This window comes from Rhinopithecus bieti, unplaced genomic scaffold (genome assembly GCF_001698545.2).
Source record: "Rhinopithecus bieti isolate Rb0 unplaced genomic scaffold, ASM169854v2 scaffold_10589, whole genome shotgun sequence".
Lineage (NCBI taxonomy): Eukaryota > Metazoa > Chordata > Mammalia > Primates > Cercopithecidae > Rhinopithecus > Rhinopithecus bieti.
The window spans coordinates 3489183-3503523 of record NW_016807065.1 but is presented as its reverse complement, the minus strand read 5'-3'; the positions used below and the strand labels follow the sequence as shown (position 1 = coordinate 3503523).

At 51.6% G+C, this 14341-nt stretch overlaps 1 protein-coding gene across 1 annotated transcript in view; it reads right to left on the bottom strand.

Moving 5' to 3' along the window:
• The window catches only part of C3 (complement C3), a 43523-nt gene extending 39190 nt beyond the window's left edge, over nt 1-4333 (bottom strand). The window contains exons 1-4 of the mRNA XM_017880048.1: nt 4174-4333; nt 3021-3213; nt 1663-1828; nt 1400-1580 (exon numbers count right to left, since the gene is read on the bottom strand). Of these exons, the coding sequence (XP_017735537.1) occupies nt 1400-1580; nt 1663-1828; nt 3021-3213; nt 4174-4247 (614 nt within the window). The 5' untranslated portion in view covers nt 4248-4333. The remainder of the gene's footprint in view (nt 1-1399; nt 1581-1662; nt 1829-3020; nt 3214-4173) is intronic.
• Nucleotides 4334-14341: the final 10008 nt, after the last annotated feature.

Below are 14341 nucleotides of genomic sequence, written 5' to 3'. Positions count from 1 at the left end.
AGAGCGAGACTCCGTCTCAAAAAAAAACAAAAAAAAAAAAAACAAGTGTGAGCCACTGCCCAAGCCTTGTATGATTTCAATACATCCTCATGATAATTCTATGAGAACACCCTCCTTCCCCTTCTCTCCTCCCATCCTTCTCGCTTGTTCCGGTAAGTTTTTTATTAAACCAAGCTATATACCAGCTTTGTGCTGAGTTCAGGTGACAAAACCCTGAACAAACATAAAAATTCCTTCCTGGATGGATTTAGGTTCAACAGAGGGTGAGACGAGGGAAGAAGCAATTATCAAATGAATAAATCTTATTTGCAGGACATGGCGAGAAGGAGGAGTGTGTGTGTGTGTTTGTGTGGGGCGTTGGGGGGCGTGGTCAGGGTGGGCATTTGCAACTTTACAGCTTACTCAGAGAGACTTCATTGTAAAATTGAGACATTATTGACATTGAGCTAAGACTTAGAGGAGGAGAGAGGAGGAGCTGTGTGGATATTTGGAAGAAGAGGGTTTTCTTGAGAAGAGGGCACAGCCCGTGCCAAGGCCCCAAGGCAGGACTGCACCTGGGTGTTGGAGGAACAGGGAGGAGGCCCGTGTGGCTGGAGCAGAATGAGCGAGGGGGAGACAGGGAGGAGAGGAGGGCAGGGAAGGGACAGGGCAGGGTGTGCAGGGCCTTGTGGACTGCAGGGAGGACTTAGGCTTTGACCCATAGGAAGGTGGGAGCCATGGAGGGCTGTAGGAAGAGGAGGGATGGGCCCTGAGGCAGGTGCTCACAGGCGTCCTCTGGCTGTCATCGGTAGAATAGATGACAGAATTATCTGTCATGATCCCAATATTCAGATAAGGTAACTGAGGCTCAGGGAGGTGAAGTGACCAGGGGGGTTATCTGAAAGCAGAATCCACGGACACCTGCACTGCTCCCTGGGGTCTCCCTGGATGTCCACCTTGTCTCTCGGCCTGTGTGTGTGTGTGCCATATGGTGTATTGTGTGGTTGTGTGTTGGGCTGTATGTTGTGTGTGTTATGTTGTGTGCATTGTGTTGTGTGGTTGTGTGTTGTGTGGTTATGTTCTGTGCTGTGTTTTGTGTGTGTTGTGTGTGTTGTATGATTGTCTTGTGTGGTTGTGTGTTGTGTGTGGTGTGGTTATGTATGTTGTGTTGTGTGTGTTTTGTGTGTATTGTGTGCTTGTGTATGTTGTGTGCATTGTGTTGTGTTTTGTGTGTTGTGTGGGTATGCACGTTGTGTTGTGTGTATTGTGTTGTGTGTTGTGTGGTCATGTATGTTTGTGTGTGTGTTGCGTTGTGTGTGTGCATTGTGTGTGCACATGTGTGCATATCTCTTTGCCTCTGTGTGTGCTGTGTGCTGTATGTGTGTGTACTGTATGTGTGTGTGTCTGTATATCTCTTTGCCTCTGTATCTCTGCCACTGCACCTCTTCCGGTGCTCCTGTCTCGTCTCGATCTCTTTGCCTCTCCTGAGCCTGTGCCCCTGCTGCCCCTGGGGCCCCCTCTGGCTGGTACCTCAATGTTGACCATGACCGTCCGGCCCACGGGTAGCAGCTTGTGGTTGACGGTGAAGATCCGACAGAGAACTGGGGATAGACAAGGAGGCCTGGTGAGACCCTGGCCGGCCCACGCCGGTGCACCGCCCTCTCCAGCCGCCCGCAGCCTCACCTGTGGAGCCAGGGGTGTAGATGGTCTTGTCTGTCTGGATGAAGAGGTACCCGCTCTGAAGGCTGACTAGTACCACCTTCTCCACCACTTGGGCCCCGAAGGTGGCCTGCACTGTCACGAACTTGTTGTGCCCCTTTTCTGACTTGAACTCCTTGTTGGCTGGGATCTAGGTGTGGGCAGGGCATTGTCAGGGGTCTGTTCCAAGGCCCCGTGCCCACGGTTCAGCTTCCGGATCTTGGGCTGGGTCCCTCTTTGCCTGCCCATTATTCTTGGTCTCCCAGGGTGGCCCAGTTTTGGGGAGGGAGGGGCATGTGAAGGAGGTGCCAGCGGAGAGGGGGGACCAGGGAGGGGACTCAGAAGGAAGAGCTCACAAGGAAGAGAGAGCTTATAGGAGGAGGGGCTCAGAAGGGGCGGGAACTCAGAAAAGGGGAGGGGCTGACATGGGGAGCTCAGAAAGGGGGAGGGACTCAGGTGAGGGAACTTAGAAAGCGGTGAAGACTAAGAGGGGAGGAGTTCAGAAGAGGAGACCTTTGAAGGGGCGGGGCTTAGAAAAGGAAGCGATTCAGTGGGAGGGACTTAGAAGGGGTGGAGTCTCAGAGAAGGGAGGGGCTTAGAATGGGAGAAGCCTCATAAGGGGTGGGGTGTCAGGTAAGGACAGGGCTTAGAAGGGGAGGAGACTCAGAAGGGGTGGAGTCTCAGAGAAGGGAGGGGCTTAGAAGGAGAGGCGCCTCCGAAGGGGTGGAGTCTCAGGGAAGGGCAGGGCTTAGAAAGGAAGGAATCTCAAAAAAGGTGGAGACTCAGGGAATGGAAGGGCTTAGCAGGGGAGGAGACAGAAGGGGAAGGGCTCAGAGAAGGGAGGTTCTTAGAAGGGACGGAGCCTCAAAAGGAGTGGAAACTCAGGGAAGGGCAGGGCTTAGAAAGGTAGAAGACAGGTGCCGGGCGTGGGGTCTCACGCCTGTAATCCCAGCACTTTGGGAGACCGAGGCGGGCGGATCACGAGGTCAGGAGATTGAGACCATCCTGGCTAACACGGTAAAACCCCGTCTCCACTAAAAGTACAAAACAATTAGCCGGGCGTAGAGGCAGGCGCCTGTAGTCCCAGCTACTCGGGAGACTGAGGCAGGAGAATAACATGAACCCAGGAGGCAGAGCTTGCAGTGAGCCGAGATTGCGCCACTGCACTCCAGCCTGGGTGATAGAGTGAGACTCTGCCTCAAAAATAAATAAATAAATAAATAAATAAATAAATAAATAAATAAATATAAAGAAAGGGAGAAGACAGAAGGGGAGGGCTCAGAAAGAGGGAGAGTGGGCGTGGCTGTGGGTGTCAGCAGGGTCCTGCACCAGTCTGCACCCACCCTGATGGTGACGTTGCCCATGTGGCTGGTGGCAGGGGTCAGCACGGTCTTCTCACTGGACAGCACTAGTTTTTTGCCTGGGAAGTCGTGGACAGTGACAGTGACCGGAACATCCCCTTTCGCGTCGTGGGCCTCCAGCACCACGGTCTCCTCACTCTCCAGCCGCAAGACGTTGGGGGTGATCATAGAGTACCTGTCAGAGTGGGGCACGGGAGTGGGGCTGTCATTTCCGGGGTGTGAGGCGCCAGTCCTCACTGGAGTCAGCGCCTGGCAGGCTGTGTGCCCCAGCCCCTGGTCCTGGAGAGGATCCAGGGACTGCTGGCGCACTGCCAGTGCCAATATCTGGATCTGAATTCTCTGGGCACTGCCACCGTCTCAACCACATGGGCAGGACAGCAGCCACCATGACTCCCACTCTCAGCCAGCTGGGCCTGGACTTTGAAAGCCTGGGCAACGAGGGGCCATGCATCCCACCAACCCCTGAACCTCCAAACCAGCGTCAGCAACTCCTCCACGTCTCTGGACTTCCAGACCCACAATGGCCTAAACCCACACATGCCCCAAACCCTAAACCTCTACATCTCTAAACACTACAAATACGTAAACACTCAAACCCCAGACAGCCTAAACTCTACATACCCAAACCCACATACACCCAAACCTCTAAACCTCAAATCTTAGAGTACCCCAAACCCAGCCTAAACCTCCAACACCCCGGTCCTAATAAATACAACCAATTCCAAACGCCCCAACCATACATGAACCCAAAGTAGCCAATCTTGAAACCCACACTGAAACTTCTAAGTCGCCAAGCTGCAAACTCCCAAATCTTGCAAAGTCCAAACCTCCGCGTCTCCAAGTCATCCCCAACCACACCGTCACTAAACACCACATACACCCTAAACCAACAGATGACCTCAATTCCAGAAACATCCCAAATTCCAATTCCACAATACCTGGATTCCACAAACACCCAACCCAGAAACACCCAAACTCACAGGCAGCACACATTTATATAAACATTCCCAACCCGCTAACCCCGGAATCCACAAACACCCAAATGCACCCTGAATTCTACAGGGACCTGGACCCCCAAATGGCGGATTCCACCCCAGAAGCAGCCTTGTTTCTGTGTAGAGTTGTAACCACTCACATGGGAGTCCCCAGAGCCAGGGGGAGGTGGATTAGTAGCAGGAGCAGCAGGCTGGGACCTGAGGTGGGTCCCATGGTGCTGGGACAGTGCAGGGACAGAGGGACAGAGGGACAGAGGGAGAGGATGGGGAGGAGTGAGCAGTGCCTGCTGGAGTTGGCTTTTTATCCAGCTCCTGCCTTTCCCCCGCCTCCTCAGTCCCCCCTTCTCCCCATGGCCTCTCCCCTTTCGGGAGCTGCCCCAGATTTCTCAATACCATTTCCTAAGTTTTTCAGTCCCTGGGGCCAACATGTCTGTGGGGTGAGTAACCTGAAGGCATGTTCCCCAGCAGCATGAATGTAGCTGCACCCTGCCCTGAACTCTCCCAGGGTCAGGGCCAGCTGGTGAACACAGACCTTTCTCTGTTGGACCCACTTTGTAGTGGAAGAAGACGAAGGTCTGGAGAACCCCCAACCGCGGACGTCTTGGACCTCATCCCCAGTTCACTTTTGGCCATGCATTTATCAGTCGAACCCTTCCTAGGAATCTCTCTGTAGGCTGGGAGTTGGAGCTCCACTTCTAGAGGCTTCCATGCTGAGGGAGGGGAAGTAGGATGGTGGAGGGACAGAGCCCAGCACAGAAACTCCTAGTCTCATGAAATGTTTTCTAGCTCATGTGCAGAGCAGGGGGGAAAAAAAAGAAGAAGAAGAAGAAATGTTTTCCCCAGTGAAACAGAACTCTGCTTCTTGGAGGGTCAGGGAAAACTTCCTGTAGGAGGGGACATTTCAGATGGGCTTTGAGGTATGTGTAGGAGTTCACTATCTAGGTAAGCTTATTTTCCAAGGAAGCTCTCCGCACTTACCCTTGTCAGGATGCCTGAGTGACTTTGGTGGTGAGAAAAGTCATCACTGAGGAAAGTCTTCATTTCTAGAACTTTTGTACCTGTCTTATGTCAACATCCTCTTCAGATATTAAATTGTAGTGTGTGTGTGTGTGTGTGTGTGTGTGTGTGTCTGTGTGTATAATATATTCATATTGATCACCATCTAAAAGGTAGAAATGTGTATAGAGGGAAAGGTAGTCTTCCTCCCACCCCTGTTGACAGCATATTCTTTTTGTTTTTTCCTTTTTAAATTTTTTTCTCATTCTGTCACTCAGGCTAAATTGCAGTGGTGCAATCACAGCTCGCTGCAGCCTCAACCTCCTGGGGTCAAGTAATCATCCTGACTCAACCTTCTGAGTAGCCGAGACTACAGGTGGCTGCTACCATGCCCGGATAATTTCTTTATTTTTGTGGAGATGGGGGTCCCACGATGTTGCCCAGTCCAGTCTTGGACTCTTGGGCTCAAGTGATCCTCCTGTAGCAGCCTCACAAAGTGCTGGTGTGAACCACTGTGCCCTGTGGACAGCACATATTACATATTATTCTTCCCGGTCTCTTCAGTTAAATCTTGGGTTTCATTTTGCTTTGTTTTTTTTCATGAACAATATACCTCAGAGGCTATTTCACCTTAGTGCGCAAAGAACTTCCTCATTCTTACAGGTTACAGGCCTCTTGTTATATTGTGAGAAAGTAACCAGCCTGCTATTTGTTCGGGGATATTTCATTTGTTTTTGAGGGGTTTTTTTAGACAGAGTAGGCTGGAGGGTAGTGGCGCTATCTCAGCTCACTGCACCCGCCACCTCCCGGGTTCAAACAATTCTCCTGCCTCAGCCTCCGGAATGGCTTAAATTATAGGTACACACCACCCCGTCCGACAATTTTTGTATTTTTAGTGGACACGGGGTTTCACCATGTTGGCCAGGCTGCTCTCGAACTCCTGACTTCAAGCGATCCACCCACCTCGGCCTCCCAAAGTGTTGGAATTACAGGCATGAGCCGCTGTGTCCAGCCACCAGCCTCTTATTGATGGACAGACCGACATCTGCGGTTTCACACCAGGCTCTCTGCAGTGAATAAGCTTGAACCTGCATTACTTTCTAGCTCTGAAACTAGCTGTAATCTTTGGGCAAGCTACTGTTTACCGCCTGATCCTCAGTTTGTTCATAGGGCTGTTGTTGCAATGAAAGGAAATACGTTGGGTCAATCTCTGAATGCATTGGTAATCTTGCTACATATTGCCAAATTCCCCTGCACAGAAGTTGTATTGATTTACACACTTACGAGCCCTGCGTGAAAAGAACTGTCAGTTTCTCCCACTGCCTCATCACAGGGGCACACTTGAGGATTTTTGCCAGCCTTGTGGGTGACAGCTGGTACCCTGGTGTCATTTTTGTTTGTTTGTTTGTTTGTTTCTTTTGAGATGGAGTCTTGCTCTGTCGCCCAGGCTGGAGTGCGGTGGCACCATCTCGGCTCACTGCAACCTCTGCTTCCCAGGTTCAAGCGATTCTCCCACCTCAACCTCCCAAAGAGCTGGGATCACAGGCCTGCGCCACCACACGTGGCTTATTTATTTATTTATTTTGTATTTTTAGTAGAAACAGGGTTTCACCATGTTGGCCAGGCTGGTCTCAAACTCCTGACCTCAGGTGATCCACCCACCTTGGCCTCCCAGAGTGCTGGGATTACAGGTGTGAGCCACCACACCCCTGCGGGCGGTGTCATCTTAACTGGCATTCCTCTGATGGTCAGCAGCATTGCTGTCCAGGCATAGGAGGTGGATGGTGAAGGCAGGAGAAGGGTCTGTGGGTAGGGCCCCCTTATCCCTAGAGAGGTGGTTTCTGAAACCCCATTGAAGGGGTTAATGGGGAGTTTTCTCTGATTTCCTGTAAACCACGTTCCTTTCCGTGCCAGGGGTAGGGGGAGGCGTGGAGCATGAGAACAAACCTGGCGTCTGTCTGCACTGATTGCAACACACTCTTTGGAAGAGGAGGAGGAGGAGAAAGAGAGAGTATGAAAACACCTGCTTGCTCTCCAGAATTGGGGTTCAGCTTTTGAAACTGCATCCCCTTGCCAGACGCAGTGGCTCACGCCTGTCATCCCAGCACTTTGGGTGGCTGAGGCAGGCGGATCACTTGAGGCCAGGAGTTGGAGACCAGCCTGGCCAACATGGCGAAACCCCGTCTTTACTAAAAATACAAAACTTAGCTGGGTATGGTGGTGGGTGCCTATAATCCTAGCTACTGGGGAGGCTGAGACAGGAGAATCTTTTGAACCCGGGAGGTAGAGGTTGCAGTGAGCTGAGATTGCACCACTGCACTCCAGCCTGGGTGACAGAGAGAGACCCTATTGCCAAAAAATAAAAAATAAAAATAAAAATAAAAAAAGAAAGAAACTGCATCTTCCAATTGCCCCATTTCATCTTCTATCCCCCACTTTCTTCTCAAGCCACCCCGTTTCCTGGTTTCATTCTAGACTCAAGCATTTGGCCCTGTGGTTTGACAACCTTGAGAAGGAATTCCTGTCTGGCCGCTGTCTAGCTGCAAACCTGGGTTCCTCTTTTCTCTGAGGAGGAACCTTGGTTAATCCAACTAAACAATGGGACTGAAGATAGTTCTGGTAGTTGTGACAATTAAAGAAGCCAGGATGCCTAGAAGCCACCAGGCTCAGAGGGGCAGATGTGGTGGTTCATGCCTGTAATGCCAGCACTTTGGGAGGCTGAGGCTGGGGGATCACTGGAGGTCAGGGGTTCGAGACCAGCCTGGCCAACATGGTGAAACCCTGTTTCTACTAAAAAATACAAAAATTAGCTGGCTAGGCCCGGTGGCTCATGCCTGTCATCCCAGCATTTTGGGAGGCCAAGGCGGATGGATCACCTGAGGTCAGGAGTTCAAGACCAGCCTGGGCAACATGGTGAAACCCCATCTCTACTAAAAATACAAAAACCAACCAGGCATGGTGGCGGGCACCTGTAATGCCAGCTACTGGAGAGGCTGAGACAGAAGAATCACTTGAACCTGGAAGGTGGAGGTTGCAGTGAGCCGAGATCATGCCACTGCACTCCATCCTGGGTGACAAGAGCGAGACTCCGTCTCTAAACAAACAAACAACAACAACCAAAAATTAGCTGGGCATGATGGCAGGTGCCCGTAATCCCAGCTACTCGGGGGGGCTGAGCCAGGAGGATCACTTGAACCTGGGAAGGGTCTGGCCCTACCCTGACCTCCAAGAAGTGACCAGAGGGGAGGGGCAGGATGAGAAGTGAGGGGGTTGGAGGCTGGAGCAGATGGTTGCCTGCTGGGAGGGAGGGAGGGAGATGAGATGGGGAATTCTTCAGAACCTCGTGACTTTTTCTGGGAGACGTGCATTTGTGTCCAGAGTTTGATAGGGGGATAGTGCACAAAGATGAGCCCGCAGGGGAGGGAGAGAAGGAGGTCTGGGTGTGCATCAGGGTACTTTCCATTTGCATGTCCACCCAGCCCAGCATTCCGGGAATCAAGGAGGGGAGTTCGGCCACCCGGGCTAAACATTCATGGGTTATCTGGAAGCTACATATACTGAAAAAGTGTTTGTTATTTATCTGAAATTCAAATGTAACTAAGCGTCCTGTATTCTGTTTGGCAATGCCAGCCAGGGTGCAAGGGGAAAATGAGACGGGCCAGGGTACGGTGACTCATGCTTGTAATCCAGCACTTTCGGGAGACTGAGGTGAGAGCATCATTTGAGCCCAGGAGTTCGAGACCAGCCTGAGACATATAGTGAGACTTTGTCTCTACAACTGAAAAAAAAAAAAAAAATTAGCAGGGCATATTGGCGTGCCTGCAGTCCCAGCTCCTCAGGAGGCTGAGGCAGGAGGAGTTAGAGGTTGCAGTGAGTTATGACTGCACCACTGCCCCCCAGCCTGGATGACAGAGCAAGACTCTGTCTCCAAAAAGAAAAAAAAGGAAAGACAAAGAAGAAAGAAAATGAGAGGAAGGAAGTGGGAATGATTTCTGGGTGGCAGACCCAGGTGCCCCCGCCTCACACCTGCCTGAGTTCACTTACTGCCCACTATACCCCATCCCTCTCCTTCCCCCAACAAAGGGGCAGCCAGGCCTGGGAGCAGCTGGGAAACCCGCTATCCCACCGTCTAATTCTGGGTTGAGGTGACTGCTTTCCTGGAATTTTTCTCCAGGACCCACAGCCAGGCCATCCCCTTCTCCCACTCTATTACTGATTAATTCAAGTTAACCTTGACCTGGCTGAATCAATCTATCTGCCTGGCAACAATGGCTCTTTCCCTCCTCTCCGTCTCATACTCAGCAGAAACTAGCTGGGGGCCTATGGACTCCAGCCCTGGGAAAATGGAGAGCAGTGGGTTTTGATTCCAGCTCTGCAGGGCCCCTGGGAAGGTCCAACCCCTCCTCCCAGCCTCGGTTCCTAATCTGTCAACTGGAGATCCACAGCCTAGAGCCTCCTTTCTAGTCTTGGAATGAAAGTCCTGAGTGGCACGCGGGCAACAAACCTTAGCCCAGTGCCCTGCACGTACTGAGCGCTCAGTACACTTGAATTGTATTTTTTTTTTTTTTTTTTGAGACAGAGTCTCGCTGTCATTGGTTGGGGCAGGAATGTAATGGCGCGATCTCGGCTCGCTGCAACTTCTGCCGCCCGGATTCCAGCAATTCTCCTGCCTCAGCCTCCCAAGTAGCTGAGATGACAGACACCTGCCACCACACCCGGCTGGTTTTTGTATTTTTTTTTTTTTTTTTTTTTTTTTTTTTTTTTTTTTGAGACGGAGTCTTGCTCTGTCGCCCAGGCTGGAGTGCAGTGGCCGGATCTCAGCTCACTGCAAGCTCCACCTCCCGGGTTCACGCCATTCTCCTGCCTCAGCCTCCCGAGTAGCTGGGACTACAGGTGCCCACCACCACGCCCGGCTAGTTTTTTGTATTTTTTAGTAGAGACGGGGTTTCACCATGTTAGCCAGGATGGTCTCGATCTCCTGACCTCATGATCCGCCCGTCTCAGCCTCCCAAAGTGCTGGGATTACAGGCTTGAGCCACCGCGCCCGACCTCGTTTTTGTATTTTTAGTAGAGACGGGGTTCCACCATGTTGGCCAGGCTGGTCTTGAACTCCTGATGAACTGTATTTTTATTTTTGCTAACACCCGCATCTTCTACCCCAGCCTTGCTTGGGTGATGGTCCCACCAGGTCTCCAAGCTGGACTCCTCGCCTCTTCTCATTCCCAGAATTCACCTGCTGGCCAAGCCTTTGCCTGGAATCTCCCAGTTCATCCTCCCTCTCCACACCTGTGATATCTGCCCTAACTGCTGCCCCAGCTTCCTCCCTACCAGCCCATTTAATCTGCAGCAGCTAGGGACTCTTTACTTTTATTTATTTATTTATTTATTTATTTATTTTATTTTTGGTGAGACGGAGGCTCGCTCTGTCGCCCAGTCTGGAGTGCAATGGTGCAATCTCGGCTCACTGCAACCTCCACCTCCCTGGTTCAAGCAATTCTGCTGCCTCAGCCTCCTGAGTAGCTGGGATTACAGGCACCAGCCACCACGCCCGGCTCATTTTTTGTATTTTTAGTAGGGACGGGGTTTCACTATGTTGGCCAGGCTGGTCTTGAACTCCTGACCTCAAAGGATCTGCCCACCTGGGCCTCCCAAAGTGTTGGGATTACAGGCGTGAGCCACCGCGCCCAGCCATATTTTATTCTTTTAAAAACAGGGTCTGGCCCTGTCACTCAGGCTGGAGTCTTGCAATTATAGCTCACTCTGGCCTCAAACTCCTGGGCTGAAGCAGTCCTCCCGCCTCAGCCTCCTGAGTAGCTGGGACAAGGTGCATGTCACCATGCCTGGCTTGGGGACTCCTTCCTTTCTAAAATCCACCTTTTAGGCTGGGTGTGGTGGCTCATGCCTATAATTCTGGCACTTTGGGAGGCCAAGATGGGTGGATAGCTTGTGACCAGGATTTTGAGACCAGCCTGGCCAACATGGTGAAACCCCATCTCTACTAAAAATACAAAATTAGCCAGGCATGGTGGCACATGCCTGTAATCCCAGCTACTAGGGAGGCTGAGTCAGGAGAATTAATTGAACCCAGGAGGTGAAGGTTGCAGTGAGCCGAGATCACACTATTGCACTCTAACCTGGGAGACAGGGCAAGACTGTCTCAAACAACAACAAAAACCCTACCTTTGTATTCCTTTGACCAATCATGATGTATAACACAGGAATGCACACTAATGTTCACAAACGCCTATGAGATGCGCGTGGTGGCAACTTATCTATTTCATGTATTTTAACCCTTGTTTACACCACATGCTGTAGGTACTATCATTGCGCCATTTTACAGATGAAGAAACAGAGGCTTCGGCCGCTTGCCCGAGATCCTGCAGCTGGTAAGTGTCGGAATCTGAACTCAGACAGCTGGGCTGTATAGAGAGCGTGCTCTTAAACTGTGTGAGTTCTTAACTGCTGCAGCAAAAGATGACTGCAATCTCGGTGGGTTAAAACAACATGTTTATTTTCTTACAGTTCTGGAGGTCAGACGTCTAAAATCAAGGTGTCAACAGGACTGCGTTCCTTTCTGGAGGAAACAGGTGAACCCATTTCCTTGCCTTTTTCAGCGTCTAGGAACCGCCTACATTCCTTGGCTTGTGGCCCCTTCCTTGGAATCACTGCAGCCTCTGCCTCTGTCACTGTGTCTCCTTCTCTAACTCTGACCCTCCCACCTGGCTCTTATTTATTATTTATTTTTTATTTTTTGAGACAGAGTTTCACTCTTGTTGCCCAGGCTGGAGTACAATGGCGTGATCTCGCTCACTGCAACCTCCGCCTCCCAGGTTCAAGCGATTATCCTGCCTCAGCCTCCCAAGTAGCTGGGATTACAGGCGTGTACCACCATGCCCAGCTAATTTTTGTATTTTTAGTAGAGACAGGGTTTTACCATGTTGGCCAGCCTGGTTTCAAACTCGCGACCTCAGGTGATCCCTGGCCTCCCAAAATGCTGGGATTACAGGCGTAAGCCATCACACCTGGCCTCCACCTCCCTCTTATAAAGACCCTTGTGACGACATTGGGCATATCCAGATAATCCGAGATACCACCGCCCCCCCCCACCCCGCACACACACACACACATTTTAATAGCCTTAATCCCACGCACAAAGTCCCTTTTGCTGCGTGACAGAACATATATCCACAGGCCTTGGGGATTTGGACATGCACATCTTTTTTTTTTTTTTGAGACAGGTCTCTCACTCTGTCACCCAGGCTGGAGTGCAGTGGTGCGATTTCAACTCACTACAACCTCTGCCTCCTGGATTTAGGTGGTTGTCCTGCCTCAGCCTCCCGAGTAGCTGGGATTACAGGTGCCCACCACCATGCCCAGCTAATTTTTGTATTTTTAGTAGAGATGGGGTTTCACCATGTTGGCCAGGCTGGTCTTGAACTCCTGACATGTGATCCGTCTGCCTAGCCTCCCAAAGTGCTGGGATTACAGGTATGAGCCACCGCGCCGGCTGGATGTGCCCATCTTTGAGGGGACGTATGACTCAGCCGACTGCAGCTTGCACATGCTGTCTCTCCGGCCATGCTCCTCCCTGCTTTAAATTCCTCCATGGCTCCTGTGGACCCCTGGATGAAGCCCCTTGTGCCTGCCTGTCCTTAGGCCTCTGCCAGCTTCTCTCACCCTCCTCCTGCCCCCTCCAGCCTTGTGGGCCATCCCAGCCTTCCCCGCTGTGTTCATGTAACTTCCCCAGTCTGCAATGCCTCCCACTTCCTTCTTTGTCTGACCGGGCTATTTATTCATCTGGGCCCCAGCTATATTTGTTTCTGCTTACAGGAAGCCTTCACCCCAGCCCTGTTCCCTGCCGCCGTCCCATGCTTGTGGTCTCCAGTGAGGAAGGCTTCTCTGAGCTTCAAAAGGCGTTCTGGGTGCTCTAGTTGAAGGGCAGGTGGGTGGGGGGTGGAGACCCATCTTGGGAGCCTGCCCTTAAGTGTGTGCACAAGTGGATCTCTAATTCCACGGTTGCCCCTCAAGATTCAGGGCTGGTTCCCTAGAAGTCAGGCCGAGGCTGTGCAACTGGGCGCTGTGCCAAGCCAGACACCTCTTATTGTATGTGATACTCAACAAACTTAGGAGGCCCCATGTTATATGTGAGGAAACAGAGAGGGTAAGCCAGTGATCTAGAGTCACACAGCAAATGCTAACAGGCTGAGAGGTTTGGTCCCAGGGAGTCTAGCTCAGAGCAGCAATGCACACAGTCGGTGTCTGGCTTTGAGCCCCGAGTCTCCCACTCATTAGCTGTGTGACCTCAAGCTTTCTTATCCTCTCTGTGCCTCACGGGCTTTTTAACACATTAAAATCCACAGAAGGCTTAATATACAGTGTGGCATAGCAATCACTCTGTGTTACCTCATATTATTTTTTCTTTTCTTGAGATGGGGTCTTGCTTGTTGCCCCAGCTGGGCTTTAACTCCTGGGCTTGAGTGATACTCCTGCATTGCCCTCCCCAGTAGCTGGAACTACTACAGGCACTTGTCACTGTGCCCGGTTAGCTTCTAGCATTACTGTTTTTGAGATGGAGTCTCGCTCTGTTGCCCAGGCTGGAGTGCAGTGGTGCGATCTCTGCTCATTGCAACCTCTGCCTCCCTGGCTCAAGTGATTCTCCCATTTCAGGCTCCTGAGTAGCTGGAATTACAGGCGCCTGCCACCAGGCCTGGCTAATTTTTGTATTTTTAGTAGAGACGGGGTTTCATCATGTTGATCAGGCTGGTCTCGAACTCCTGACCTCAAACGATCTGTCTGCCTTGGCCTCCGAAAGTGCTGGGATTACAGGCGTAAGCCACCACACCCGGCCTATCCTTCTTTTCCTCTGTAGCCTGAGCCACTTGGGTGTCTTCAAATCCCCGTTTTCCCCTCGCCCCTGGCTTTCATGCCTGCGGTTCCCTCATCGGGGCATGAGCTCTTCCACCATGTTTCTACTGAACTTTCCTGACCCCCACGGCTGGGTCAGGGCCCTGTGCAGTCCCCGACACAGCGCTGATGGCCCAGTGATGGTACTGCCAGGTGACATGTCCCTCTGCCTGACCCCCACCCTGGGCACTGGGAGCCCCTCAAGGGCTGGGACCAGGTGGGTCTTGGTGACTGCTCCATCCCAATGCCTGACTTTGGGCCCTGCATGCAGCTGTTACTGAATGAATATTTATTGAATGTGCAAAGACACGGACCCTCTGCCCCCCCACACACAGCGAAAACAGGTTTCTACATTGTAAACACAACCTCTGTGTAGACCCCAACCCCCAAAAAGGCAAGACACCGGCC